Raw genomic sequence first — 15,098 nt, forward strand, 5'->3', positions numbered from 1 at the left:
ATAAGTAATAATAATAATAAAATTAAATCCACAAATGAAGGACATTTCAAAGATGTTTTTCAGTTTGTCTTTGATTCCATTCCTCCTCTTTTAACGACCTTTATGCATTCAAGTCACTTCTAGACAATCTTAAACTAGCAACATAAAATTATGGAAAAATTATGGGATGAAAAAGATTACAGGCTAGCAAAAAAAAAAAAAAAAAAAAAAAAAAAAAACATGAAAAAAGAAAGCAGGGGAGTAGCCTGAAAGAGAAAATATCAATAGATCAACAGTCTCCATAGTAAACCAACTGACATCAGTGTCATAAAGTCACAAAGCTCATGTAAGAGAGCTTAGGCTACCTCAAAGAAATGGAAGGTAACAGAAGGTACCAAGTTTATGGTACATTTGGCACAAATACATACTGTTTGAGTAAGAAACCTACATTCCAGTTCTACTCTGTGATTTATTCATAAATAGCACCTCATTTAGAAATGTAATCATGTATTAACTGAGCAACAATGATTGTGCAATTAAAACAGAAGCTTTGAAACTGCTTTAATGATATTTTAAAAATCGTTTTACTTATTTATTTGCATGTGTGTGAGCCATGGCCTCTTACAGCTGCAACAAATGCCAAACATTTGCCCTACTTCTTTCAACTGGCTTACATGGGTGGCTTGAGAATTGAATCCAGGACAGCAGGCTTTGCAAGCAAGTGCCTTTAACCACTGAGCCATCTTCCCAGCCCACACTTTAATGCTTTTGTTTGTTTATTTGTTTGTTTTCAAGATAGGGTCTCACTCTAGCCTAGGGTGACCTGGAACTCACTCTGTAGTTCCAGGTTGGCCTTCAACTCACAGTGATCCTCCTACCTCAGCCTCCTGAGTGTTGGGATTAGAGATGAGCACACTATACCAGGCTGCTTTAATGCTTTTAACATAAATTTACTAAACTATCACTCAAACCAGATGATATGAAACTGAACTTTTTACCTGTATCATGCATTCAAACTGGTACATACAGAGGCCGAGCTCCGCCATGCTTGGTTTAAAAAGTTCACGAAGTCTATAATCTTGCATTAATTTAACAAACACACAGAAAGCTTCTTCTTCTGGCATCTGGATTGAGATAAAGAAGTACCACAGGTCAAGGTTCTACAAGACACAGTGTTCAAGCACAAACATGCCTGAGCAGCCGTGAGTACAATACAAGGAGCCACCGACTAAGATTCGGGAAGTTTTAGGTTCCTGCTCTGAGAATGACATGACAGGTGAGTCTTGCAAACTCTTTGAGATGAACTGTCTGTAGTGGTTAATACTGTCAACTTGACAGGATCTAGAATCACTGAGAAGTCAAGTCTCTGGGCATGTCTGAAAGGGATTTTCTAGACTGGGTAGGCTGAGGTAGGAAGGCCCACCTTAATAGGCAGCCCTGTTCCATAGGCTGAAGCCCTGAACTGAACCACAAAAAGAAATCAAGGACGGAGGATATGGCTCAGTGGTTAAAAGAACTTGCTGCACAAACCTGATGACCAGAATGTTAGTCCTAGAAACTGTACAAAGTTGGTCACAGTAGCATACGTGTCTATTATTCCAGTGCATGTACAGCAGTGGAAAATGGAGTCAGGAGAATCCCAAAGCTCACAGGCGAGCTAGCATGGTGTTCTTGGTGGTGAGCAACATGACGGACTGTCCCAAACAAGGTGGAAGACAACGACAGACAACCCGAAGCTGTCCTCTGAGATTTCCACACATTCACACACAATGGCACATGCCACCTACACAAACACACTGGCCATATACATAGACACATTCACATACATATACAGACACAGCAAAAAAAAAAAAAAAAAAGAGAGAGAGAAACTGAGCAGAGCCTTCATCTTTCCCTGCATGCGGACAGTGCGTGGAATGTGACCAGCTGCGTCCTGTTCCTGCCTCCATGCCTGTCTTGACGTGATGAACTGTATTCCCTGGACTATAAGCCAAAACAAACCCTCCTTTAACTTGTCAGATACTTGATCACAGCAAGAAGAGTAACTAATAAACTGCCTTATCTTGCCCACGTCATTAACTAACCAACACTCACTTATAGCCAAACAGTTTCTCTTTCTGGATAAATATCAATGTATCCAAAATAACCACTTTTTTTGGGGGGGGGGTTCTTCAAGGTAGGGTCTTGCTCTAGCCCAGGCTGACCTGGAATTCACAATGTCTCAGGGTGACCTTGAACTCACAGACATCCTCCTACCTTGGCCTCCCAAATGCTGGGATTAAAGGCATGGCCACCACACCTGGCCAAAATAACCACAATTTTTATTCTCAAAGAGTTTTAACTTTCCAACTAGGAAACAGACAATCCATAGAAGAAATTAATAATAAATGTGGGTCTGCCTTTAATCCCAGCACTTGGCAGGAAGAGGTAGGAGGATTGCCATGAGTTTAAGGCCAACCTGGGAGTATAGAGTGAGTTCCAAGTCAGCCTGGGCTAGAGTGAAACCTCACTGCAGAAAAAAAAATTTTTTTTTAATATCCAGATGGTGCTGGAGAGATGGCTTAGCAGTTGAGGCGTTTGCCCACAAAGCCAAAGAATACCAGTTTGATTCTCCAGGACCCACATAAGCCAGATGCACAAAGGGGTGCATGCATCTGGAGTTCATTTGCAGTGGCTAGAGGCCCTGGCACGCCCATTCTCTCTCCCTCTCTCTCTCTCTCTGTCTGCCTCTTTCTCTCTCTCAAATAAACAAATAAAATAAAATATATTTTTAAAAATTCCAGATGAAGCCAGATGCGGTGATGCATACCTTTAATCCCAGCACTCGGGAAGCAGAGGTAGGAGGATCTCTGTGAGTTCAAGGCCACCCTGAAACTACATAGTGAATTCCAGGATTGAATTTGAGGCCACTCTGACACTACAACAGTGAATTCCAGGTCAGTCTGAACTAGAGGAATACCCTACTTTAAAAAAAAAAAGGAAGGAAGGAAAGAAAATAAAGACAAGTGGCTTTAAGCCCAGCACTCAGGAGAAGGATTGCTGTGAGTTTCAGGCCACCCTGCACCTACCTAGTGAATTCTAGGTCAGTCTGGGATAGGGTGAGAACCTACCTCAAAAAACTTTAAAAAAAGGAAAAAAAAGAAAGAAAGGGGAATGCTAGGGAGACACATTACTACTTATAAAGATGAGGGGCAGAAACACTTATCAGGCAAAACTGAAGGCAAACCTTAAAGTGAGAGAGCCTGTGAGGATGAGTCCTGGAAGACTGAAGAGCACAAAGGTCCTGAGGTGGGGCATGCTGACATGCTCACCAGCAGGCAAGAAACTACTCAACCAAAGTCCTGGGCCAGTACATGGCTCAGTGGTTAAGTGCTTGCTTGTAAACCCTTGAAAGCCTGCGTTCAATTCCCTAATAACCATGTAAAGCCAGACACACAAAGTGGCACTTGCAAATGGAGTTAGTTTGCAGTGGCAAGAGCCACCCTTTTGTGCCCATTCTGTCTCCCTCTTTCTCTGCTCTCAAATAAATATGTAATGCCGGGGGGGGGGGGGGTTGTTTCTTTTTGTTTTTCACAGTAGGGTTTCACTCTAGCCCAGGCTGACCTGGAATTCACTATATAGTCTCAGGATAGCCTCAAACTCACTACAATTCTCCTACCTCTGCCTCCCAAGTGCTGGGATTTAAAGGCATGCACCACCACACCCAGCTTAAATAAGATTTTATGCGAACATTATATTTGTATCTTCCTTAGCTGGGAAAAAGTTATTCTCATTAAATGCACACAAGATTTAAAATTAGATAACAGGCTTTTGAAGAATATTATGGTACAAATATACATATGAAGAAGTTAAAGCCAGGGCTGGAGAGATGGCTTAACGTTAGATACTCCATGTCCCACATAAGCCAGATACACAAGGTGGCATTTGCACCGAATTTCTCTCTCTCTGTCTGTCTCAAATAAATAAAAATAAATATTTGTTTTTTTTAAAAAAAGAAGTTAAAAGCCAGGTGTGGGTTCAATTTCCGGTAAAGAAGCAGAATAAAGGGAGGGAGGATAGTAGTACAAAGTATTAAAATTTCATTTAAGGGCTACAGAGATGGCTTAGTGGTTAAGGTGCTTGCCTGCAAAGCCTAAAGACCCAAGTTCAATTCCCCAGGACCCACATAAGCCAGATTCACAAGGGGATGCATGCATCTGGAGTTTGTTTGCAATAGCTGGAGGCCCTGGAACACCCATTTGCTCCATCTGCCTCTCTCACTCCCCACTCCAGTAAATAATAAATAATATTTTTAAATTTTTTTCATGGGCTGGAGAGGTGGCTTAGCAGATAAGGTACTTGCCTGCAAAGCTAAAAGACCCAGGTGCTATTCCCCAGTAACCACATAAAACCAGATATACAAGGGGGCACATGCATCTGGATGGAGTTCAGTTGCATATCTCTCTCTCTCTCTCTCTCTCCCCCTCTCCCTCTCCCTCTCCCTCTCTCTCTCTCTCTCAGCCCCTTGCAAATAAATGTTTTTATTTTGAAAATAAAAGTAAATAATTATTTTTTTAAATTTTCATTTGGTGGCAGGGCATGGTAGCACATGCCTTTAATCACAGCACTGAGAAGGCTGAGGTAGGAGGATTGCCATGAGTTCAAGGCCAACCTGAGATAACATAGTGAATTTCAGGTCAGCCTGGGCAACAGTGAGACCCTAACTCAAAAACAAACAACAAAAAAATGTCATTTGGTGGCAAGATACTATTATTGAATGTCATTTCAACACTTTTTATCTTACCAAGTACAAATTAAATTACTATTCAAATTATGTCTAGAGAACATCAAATATCTATAATTACTATTTAAATTATGTCTACAGATAACTATGTATCTTAGTGTATCTATGTATGCTTAGTAAAAACAAAGATGATTTGTAAATTTTCCAACTCAGCCTTAATTAATGTAGACATTTAATACTTGTAATAACTTACCTGCATGAGCAATAATCCAACTATAAAAGCACTTCCTTGACAGTAACCAACCTCCCGATCCACTAATGAATAAGCCTAAAAGGCAAAACATGGTGTTCAAAATACTTTAACATGGTATATTCTACCTTTGTTCATCAAAAAAATAAAATAAAACTGGTGAGACAGTGACATTAAAAGTCCATTTTTTTTTTTAGAAAAGTTCTTGCTTACTTGTAGACATTGATCCTATAAATAAATGCCAACTATTTTATTACACATAATTTCATTTGACAATTTCCCAATTAGAAAGTGGCAACTGCTAGGGACCAAGAAAATAAAAATGATAGAGCTTTAACAATCAAATAAAATTTATATCTGACAAAGATAAAACCAGAGAACAATTAAACTATAACATGAACAAAGCTGGTATTATTTAACAAGAAATAAGTATTTCACAGAGGTGTCTAGGAGAAAAAGAAACTATGGAAAAGGAAAGGGCAGTAATAAAGAAAAACAGAATAATGAACTTCTCAAAGACTGAAACTCTTAAGGACTCAGGCTGTTACAAACAGGATCTGTTGCTACCTGTAGGAATTCAGGTATGACAGGAGAAAAGTGCATCCCATGTTGTGAAGCTCATACAAGGTGAACCAATCATTCATCTTCATTAAGAATTTCTCTATAGGTCTGGGGAGATGGCTCAGAAGTTAAAGTGCTTGCAAAACCTGCTGCCCTGGGTTTGATTTCCCAGTACTTACCCATGTAAAGCCAGATGCACAAAGTGGCACAGTGGAGTATGCAGCTGTAAGAGGCTCTGGTGTGCATGTGTTCTTGTTCTCTCCCCCCTCTCTTTCCTTCTCTTTCTCTCTTTCCAGGCAAACAAATATTTTAAAAAGAATCTCTCTATGGCAGTGATAGTAGATTTTATTTCAGACAACTAATGCTAAATAGGGTGATATATCTTCTAATAAGTTCTCCAAACTAGATGGCAATACACATCAGAATTAAAGCAGAAATTACACTACGATACCAAAAAAGCTGACTATTATAATAGGAGTTTATGCTATATTATGGAAACCTCTTGAAAATTCATTTCATTACAAAATGAATTAATAAAACTTACCTTCATTACATTAAATAAAACCTCCTGTCCAAGACTATCTTTTTCCTTAAAAAAATTGTGTTCGGGGTAGGTTCTAGCAATGTCCCTTCGGATCAATTTTTCACAAGGTGAAGTCATTTTCAGGAGTTCTGAATACTGATCCTTAATTGGCATACTCTGGGCACTGCATAAAAGTTGCCAAACTATAGCTCTAAAGTGGTGAGGGATCCCTTTACGAACAAGCTCCTAAAAGATAAAAATAAAATAAAAGCTTAAAAATGAATTATTTACATCTCACATCTTACAAACCAAGAGCTCGGCAGGGGGCGGGAAGAGGTTAGCTGTTGAAGTACAACGTAAAATTGTGTCAAATTTATAATCTACAAAGCTTGTTTTATAATAAACTTTGAAACTTTTTAATAGAGGCTAATATTTGACCAGTGGATATGTCCTGTTATGATGGGACTTTGGGAAGGGGCTAAGGCACAAAGCCACAGATAAATTCTGTCATTTCAGTGAGAGTGTGTCTCTAAAGGTATGACAGACTTGATGGTCTACAAGTGGTGCCACCACATACAACACATTCAAATGGCTGATGCCATTGGGGAAAGAGGAGATACTGATGACTCAACTATATAGGCTTTTATGGCTTCTTTCTGAATTTATGAGAGAAATTAGCTAATTTCCAAAATAATTTTGTTTTTGTTCTTCGAGGTAAAGGTCTACCTCTAGCCCAGGCTGACCTGGAATTCACTATGTAGCCTCAGGTTAGCCTCGAACTCACAGTGATCCTCCTAACTCTGCCTCCCAAGTGCTGGGATTAAAGGTGTGTACCACCATGCCTGGCTCTCCAAAATCATTTTGAACATTATATTTCTACATTTTTATAACCTCTGTAACAACATACAATCAGTGAGGCACAAATAAATGACATAAAACTGGCCTGTTTGTTATATAACTTGGAAATTACTAGAATCTTTTCCCCCCTAATTCTCTATTAATCCATACCTAGTACTCTTTGGGATAAAAGAAATAACTCAATAAATAGCACAAATACCTTCACTTGCTTTTCCTTCTTTTTACGTACATCATCCCATTCATTCACAATTCTTCCCCAAAGAATCCAAGAATCTTCTTCAAGGTGGCTGAGGTTGCTGGAGGCTGACGAACTTGATACAAGAGAGGAGCCACTATTTCTTCTTGACCCATTTACAGATCTTAAAGATTTACTATCCGTCTCTAACAATCTAAAACATAATTAAAAATTGCTCAAGATATCATCTCACAAAGGTACTAGATGAAGCAGTGCTGATGGCTAAATTATTATAGGGAAACTGTTTTCACCACTGTTCTACAATTTTTTTTTTTTTTTTTTTTTTTTGATGTGGGGTTTCACTCTAGCCCAAACTGACCTGAAACTCTCTCTGTAGTCCCAGGCTAGCCTTGAACTCACAGCAATCCTCCTACCTCAGCCTCCCGAGTGCTGGCATTAAAGGCTTGTGCTACCATGCCCAGAAAAACGATACAATTTTAGAAGCTCAAGAGATGGTTCAGCAGTTAAAGCACTTGCCTGCAAAGCTTAAAGACGCAGGTTTGATTCCCCAGTACTCACATAGGGTCACATGCTCAAGGTAGCACATGCATCTGGAATTCTTTTACAGTGGCTACAGGCCCCAGTATGCCCATTCAGTCTCTTTCTCTCTCTCCTTCTCTCTCCCAAATAAAAAAAAAATACTATTTAGGGGCTTGAGAAATGGCTTAGTGGTTAAGGCGCTTGCCTGCAAAGCCAAAGTACCAAGGTTCAATTCCCCCAGGAGCCATGTAAGCCAGATGCACAAGGTGGTGGATGAGTATGGAGTTCATTTGCAGCAGCTAGAGGCTCTGGCACTCCCATTCTCCCTCTCTCCCTCCCTCCCTCCCTCTCTCTCTCCCTCCCTCTCCCTCTCTCCCTCCCCCCCTCAAATAAATATATAAAAATAAAATGTAATGGTATAAAGAATGTAAGAGCCAAAGGAAGGGTAGGACTCCTTACAACGTGCTCCCCCCAGACACAAAATGGCCTGGATATCCATGACCTCACAGTGCCTGACACTACCTACACAAGACCATCATAAGAGGAGGAAAAGATCGTGACATCAAAATAAAAGAGAGACTGACTAAGATGGGGAGGGGATATGATAGAGAATGGAGTTTCAAAGGGGAAAGTGGGGGGAGGGAGGATATTACCATGGGATAGTTTCTATAATCATGGAAGTTGTTAATAAAAATTTGGAAAAAACATTGTCTCCTCCAACCCAGAGCTTGATTCTCATTATTACATGTAAACATATATAGCTTTTCTAATTTTAAGACCTTTTGCTTGGACACTGAATCTCAGTGAGTTTATGTGTAGTTTTTCTAAAGAGGATTTGATGAGAAATCACTTATGGAGTTGGCAGATGGTAGTTTTATGTGCTGATGGGATGTAACTTTCAGTTACTTTTATTTTAAACTTGAAGGCAAAGTAGTAATAATACTGTTTAGTTCATTAGGAGGGTTGTGAGAATTCTGCAGTAAAACATCATTGTGCTTTTATCTTTTTCAGAGCCAAACATAAAAATCTGCATGTGTTTTTTGGGGAAACTGACATTTAATTTCACACTAAATGAAATACTTAAAAAGCAGAATGGTCCTCCTGTTAAGTTTGCTAGATTACAGGTTCCAGGACATTACTATCATCAATCCCAGTTGGCCCAGATGAAAGAAGTATAAATGAACCGAAGGATATATCCTGAAAAAGTAACAAAGCCGCTTAAGAAGGCCATGACTCAGTTAGGTGTGTGCTCTTCAACATCCTAGGAATTTTCATATAAGAAGCATTTTTTTCCAGTTGCACTCTACTTCAAGGAATTGCTGTTGTTCCCTTTTGTCAGAGGTAAAATCAAGTGTTGGCAATTCAATTACAATTTGAGAAAAAAATACTACCCAATGAGAATGAATGTAGATGGCTAAACGACTCTTACTCAGTGTGAAGCACAATACAACAAGGACTCTTGTAAACTGTCATATGCCAATAAAATGTCATAAGTGGTAATAACTGTTGTTTGTTTACCTGATTTTGAGATGATTCTTTGTGTATTCTACCGTGCTGATTTCTGTGGCCTTTTTCTAGACTTTGAAACATAACTCGTCTGTCAGTAAATTTGGTGTGGTTTGATAAATGTTTTCAAAAATTCTTCAAAAACATTTGGAAAAAATAAAAATAAAATGTAAAATATATGTTATTTTTAAAAGACACAGTTGGGCTGGAGAGATTGCTTAGTGGTTAAGGCATTTGCCTAAGGATCCAAGAATGATTCTGTAGTACCCACATAAAGCCAGATGCATAAGGTGGCCCATGCATCTGGAATTTCCAGTGGCCAGAGGCCCTGGTGCACCCATCCTCTCTCACTTGCTCTCTCTCTGCTGCGCTCTCTCTCTCTCTCTCTCTCCCCTGCCCTCTCTCACTCTCTCAAATAAATAAATAAATTATTATTTTTAAAAAGACTCCATAATTAAGTATATAAATAATAAAAAGATAAAACCTAATATGCATTCCAGTAATTTTTGCTGGTCTCAGTAACTGCGGTAGTTTATCACCTATGCATAGCAGTTTCAAATTTTTTTTTTAATATTTTATTTATTTATTTGAGAGCGACAGACACAGACAGAAAGACAGATAGAGGGAGAGAGAGAGAGAATGGGCGCGCCAGGGCCTCCAGCCTCTGCAAACGAACTCCAGACGCGTGCGCCCCCTTGTGCATCTGGCTAACGTGGGACCTGGGGAACCGAGCCTCGAACCGGGGTCCTTAGGCTTCACAGGCAAGCGCTTAACCGCTAAGCCATCTCTCCAGCCCAGCAGTTTCAAGTTTTTAAAACACAGTCTTCAGTCAGGCATGGTGGTGCACGCCTTTAATCCCAGCACTTGGGAGGCAGAGGTTGGAGGATCACCATGTGTTCAAGGCCACCCTGAGAAAACATAGTGAATTCCAGGTCAACCTGAGCTAGTGTGAGACCCTACACCTCAAAAAACCAAAAAGAAAAAAAAAGTTATTTTATTTATTTGCAAGTAGGGAGAGCTAGGAGATGGAGTGAGAATGGACATGCCAGAGCCTCCAGCCACTGTAAACAAACCCCAGATGCCACTTTGTGCATCTGGCTTTACATGGGTACTGGGGAACTGAACCTGGGTTGTTAGGTTTTGTAGGCAAGTGCCTCAACCGCTGAGCATCTCTCCAGACCCCAGTTTCAAATTTTTAAGTAGCAAGTTACACTATAAGCATCTTAAGCGCATTATGATTTATGTTCATTTCTATTAAAAAAAAATCAAACTAGGGCTGGAGAGATGGCTTAGAAATTAAAGACACTTGCTTACAAGCCTGATAGCCTAGGTTCGATTCCCAGTACCCACATAAAGCCAGATGTACAAAGTGGCACCTATGTCTGGAATTCACTTGGAATGGCAAGAGGCCCTAGTATACCCACATTCCCTCTCTGCCTCTTTCTACATCTCTCAAATAAATAAATAAAAATATTCTAGCTGGGCATGGTGGCACACGCCTTTAATCCCAGCACTCGGGAGGCAGAGGTGGGAGGATCACTGAATTCGAGGCTATCCTGAAACTACATAGTGAATTCCAGGTCAGCCTGGGCTAGAGTGAGACCCTACCTCGAAATTATATATATATAATATATTATATATATAATATATATACATATATTATATATATACATACACATACATACATATACATATATACATACACACACATACATACATACATATACATATACATATACATATACATATACATATACATATACATATACATATTGGGCTGGAGAGATGGCTTAGCAGTTAAGCACTTCCCTGTGAAGCCTATGTACCCCAGTTCGAGGCTCAAGTCCCTAGTACCTACTAAGCCACATGCACAAGGTGGCACATGCACCTAAAGTTCATTTGCAGTGGCTAGAAGCCATGGTGCACCCATTCTCTCTCCCTCGCTCGCTCTCTCTCTCTTGCTCTCAAATAAATAAATAAACAAAATAAATAAAATTAAAAATATTTTAAAAGCCAGGTGTGGTGGCGCATGACTTTAATCCCAGCACTCAGTAGGCAGAGACAGGAGGACTGTCCACCATGAGACTACATAATGAATTCCAGGTCAGGAGATCCTACCTGGAAAAATCAAAAAACAAACAAAATAAATAAACTTAAGCCAGGCATGGTGGCATAAGCCTTTAATCCCAGCACTCAGCACACAGGAGGCAGAGACAGTAGGATCACCATGAGTTCAAGGCCACCAAGACTACATAGTGAATTATTCCAGGTCAGCCTGGGTTAGAATGAGACTCTACTTTGAAAATCCAAAATAAATAAATAAACTTAGCCAGACATGGTGACATATGGCTTTAGTTCCAGTAAGGGAGGCAGAGGTAGGAAGATAACCATGAACTCAAGGCCACCCTAAGACTACATAGTGAATTTCAGGCCAGCCTGGGCTAGAGTGAGACTCTGCCTCAGGAGAAAAAAAAAAAAAAACACTTGCCAGGCATGGTGACACATGCCTTTAATCCCAGCACTCAAAAGGCCAAGGTAGGATTACTAGGAGTTTGAGGTCAGCCTGAACTAGAGAGTGAGACCCTACCTTGAAAAACCAAAAGCAATAAACAACAACAAAAACCTCCATGGCTCAGTAGTTAAAGGTACTTGCTTGCAAAGCATGCAGGCCTGGGTTTCAATTCCCCAGTAACCAAATGAAGGCAGATGCACAAAGTGGCACATATGCCTGTAGTTAGTTTGCAGCCACAAACAGCCCTGGTGTGCCCATTCTTTGTATGTCTCTCTCTCTCTCTCTCTCTAAAGTAATCTTTTAAATTCTTTAGATTCTTAAAATCTTGACTGAAGAACTTGCTCTAAGTTGTTGCCCAATTTTATATTTATTGGAATTCGGTTAAGGGTTGGAAGCATGGCTTTGCGGTCAAGGCGCTTGCCTACAAAGGCAAAGGATCTGGGTTCAATTCCCCAGGACCCACATAAGCAAGATGCACAAAGTGACACATGCGTTTGGAGTTCCTTTGCTGTGGTTGAAGATCCTGGCACCCCCAATCAATCAATCAATCCCTCCCCTCTCTCCCTCTCCCTCTCTCTCTCATAAATTTTTTTTTTAATTCGGATAAATGGCACTAGGGATACAAATTAAGAGAAAAGAGGTGTTTATTAATGTAAATCCTCCGAAACTTTAAAAGATCATGATTATTAGCTTGTAAAAGATTATTTTTGGTACACTTTGGCTAAAGAAAGGAAGATATATATTACTTCATATCTGCTTTGCTAAGGTTCTTGGACATTCGAGCAAATTTTAGAGTTTTCTCAAGGAAAATCTTAGAAAAAAATTCTTTTCAAGGTTAGGTAACACTCTAGCCCGGGCTGACCTGGAATTCAGTTCCACCGCAATCCTCCTACTTCAGCCTCCTGAGTGCTGGGATTAAAGGCGTGCACTAACCACCACGCCCAGCAAAAATCTTAGAATTTTTATAGTGAAAAAGCCCTTCCATCTGAGTGTTGAAACATTTTGTGGAATACTTGACAGGATCAAACCTCTTCCCAGCAGTGAGCCATTGTGGAGGACTGGCTGTTCCATAAGGACAGAAGGTAAGTTGTGGTCCCACACAATTATAAATGGTGCTTAAAGACGTCTATCGCCTAGTGATTGCCATGCTGTGACATCACACTCAGTGTACTGAGTGAGTGAAGATGGCCGTGTTGCAAAACAAAAACCCGACCACACTGTCAGTCCCTACAGTTGCCAGTACTGATCAGCCGCGGGTGGCAGGGAGGCGCGAGGCTGGGATCTAGGTCTGCCCGGCGCGGAGGGATCTGCACCAGGGCCCGGACCAGGCGGAGAGCGAGGAGGGCGGACCGGCGGCAGCACACGGGACCGCCGCTGTGTGATGCGGTAACCGCTGCGGCGAGCACAGCAGCCCGAGAAGCTGCGTGGGCCTTGCCCTCGGCGCATCCTGCCCGCAGGGCCTGCTCGGCCCGGCTCCCGGTCTTCCACAACCACCAAGGCAGCCTCGGGTCCTCAAACGCTGCCTCATCCCACCCTAGGGACCACCGCCGCCTCCCGCCATGGCTCTGAAGAGAATCCACAAGGAGCTGAATGACCTGGCGCAGGACCCCCCAGCACAGTGTTCAGCAGGGCCTGTCGGAGACGATATGTTCCACTGGCAAGCTACAATAATGGGGCCAAATGATAGTCCCTATCAGGGAGGAGCTTTTTTTTTGACAATTGATTTCCCAACAGAGTACCCCTTCAAGCCACCTAAGGTTGAATTTACAACAAGAATTTATCATCCAAATGTGAACAGCAATGGCAGCATTTGTCTGGACATCCTCCGGTCACAGTGGTCTCCAGCACTAACTATTTCCAAAGTACTTTTGTCCATCAGTTCTCTGTTGTGTGACCCCAATCCAGACGACCCTTTAGTACCCGAGATTGCTCAGATCTACAAAACAGATAAAGATAAGTACAACAGAACAGCTCGAGAGTGGACTCAGAAGTATGCCATGTGACTGAAGAAATCACTGGATATCCTCTACAAAGATAGGGGAACTTTGAAAGAGAAAGTCCTTTTGATTTCCATTTGACTTTTCTGACTCCTGCCACAGACACCTCATCTCCCCACGAGCGCGAGTACGTGATCCAGCAGTGTGCATGCATGCACGCATCCTTGGAACAGCAAGCCAGAAACTGTACCTCTGTACCAACACCGTCCTGACAGAGAAGTGTTCTCCAGGCATTTATCTAGGTGTGAGACGAAGCTTTCCTTATTATAAGACTTAAAGTTGGATAACAGAACTGTGAAGGGTGGTGGGTACATTGTGTGTTTAGATGGGGAAAAGCTCCACCAACCTGTAGAAGATTGTTTTTAAGTGGAATCCACTTAAAATCAAAACCGTTATGAAAAACATGGCGAAGAACACGCGCTGTTTGTGTACTCATTTTATTCCTAAGGACCTTAGCTGAAGGTTGGGACCAGGCAGATTAAATTCAACCCACACCCTGCATTTTCAGGTCCAAGTTTAGTCAACAAAACCGGACTGGAGAAAATGTGATTGGCTTTGTTCCCAATTCTTTCCCTGACCCTTCAACCTTCCTTCTTTCAGCCTTTTTCCATATTCTGTGGTTTATGTGGTTTCTCAGTTAATACATAGCTAATAGATCCTATTTTTCTTATGTTGACTGTTTAATCCATGTGGGTACAAGAGTTAAAGTTCATCTGATGGAAAAACATGTGTACAGAGACCCAACTGCTCCTCTGGAGCTTGTACATTCAAGAATGATTAATCTTGTAATAAACTGATTACTCCAGCCATTACATAGATTTTGTGTGAAAAGGCTTTTTGATTTTAAGAACTCTGTCTAACTGAGATAGTGGATTTTCTCTCTCCCCTGAAATGCTTTCACTTATGATGCAACATTTCAAAACTGTGAACCAATTCCAATTTACAGTTTAAAAAAAAAAAAAAGCCAGGCATGGTGGCACAGGACTTTGATCCCACCACTCGGGAGGCAGAGGTAGAAGGATCACCGTGAGTTCGAGGCCACCCTGAGATTCCAGTGAATTCCAGGACTGCCTGGGCTAGAGTGAGACCCTACCTCGGGGGAGGGAAAAAAAAAAAAAACCTTTGAGAGTAACTTTATTAAGCAAAATAGAGGAATAAGCTTAAAGGTACTTTCATGAAACGTGTAACATTCCACAAACATGACTTAAACTAAATAAAAAATGTGCTTTGTTAATGAGACTGAGCTGCATTTCACTAAAACATTGTTGGGACACTCCTTGGTACAGAGGACATTAAGACACAAAGTTATCACTTTTTTTTTTTTTTTTTTTTGGTGGCCTCAAACTCATGTGATCCACCTACCTCTGCCTCCCAAGTGCTGGGATTAAAGGCATGTGCCACCATGCCCGGCTTAGCTATCACTATTTTGATTATAATTATAGAAGAACAACTTTGACCAAACCTGGGAAACATG

General features: G+C 41.0%; 2 protein-coding genes across 4 annotated transcripts in view; one reads left to right on the forward strand and one right to left on the reverse strand.

The window, feature by feature from the left end:
- The window catches only part of Evi5 (ecotropic viral integration site 5), a 171,088-nt gene that overhangs the window by 116,490 nt on the left and 39,500 nt on the right, over positions 1 to 15,098 (reverse strand). For all 3 annotated transcript variants that reach the window (XM_045138140.1, XM_045138139.1, XM_045138142.1), the window contains exons 3-6: positions 7,094 to 7,283; positions 6,058 to 6,282; positions 4,956 to 5,030; positions 978 to 1,103 (exon numbers count right to left, since the gene is read on the reverse strand). In XM_045138140.1, the coding sequence (XP_044994075.1) occupies positions 978 to 1,103; positions 4,956 to 5,030; positions 6,058 to 6,282; positions 7,094 to 7,283 (616 nt within the window). The remainder of the gene's footprint in view (positions 1 to 977; positions 1,104 to 4,955; positions 5,031 to 6,057; positions 6,283 to 7,093; positions 7,284 to 15,098) is intronic.
- Positions 13,187 to 13,630, forward strand: LOC101600118 (ubiquitin-conjugating enzyme E2 D2B). Its single transcript, XM_004653684.1, has one exon. It carries the CDS (start codon positions 13,187 to 13,189, stop codon positions 13,628 to 13,630), a length of 444 nt encoding a protein of 147 aa, XP_004653741.1.

This window comes from Jaculus jaculus, chromosome 19 (genome assembly GCF_020740685.1).
Source record: "Jaculus jaculus isolate mJacJac1 chromosome 19, mJacJac1.mat.Y.cur, whole genome shotgun sequence".
Classification (NCBI taxonomy): domain Eukaryota; kingdom Metazoa; phylum Chordata; class Mammalia; order Rodentia; family Dipodidae; genus Jaculus; species Jaculus jaculus.

Excerpts from the sequence above, each read along its gene's own strand:
- LOC101600118 (XM_004653684.1), top strand. The coding sequence starts at position 13,187 with ATGGCTCTGAAGAGAATCCACAAGGAGCTGAATGACCTGGCGCAGGAC.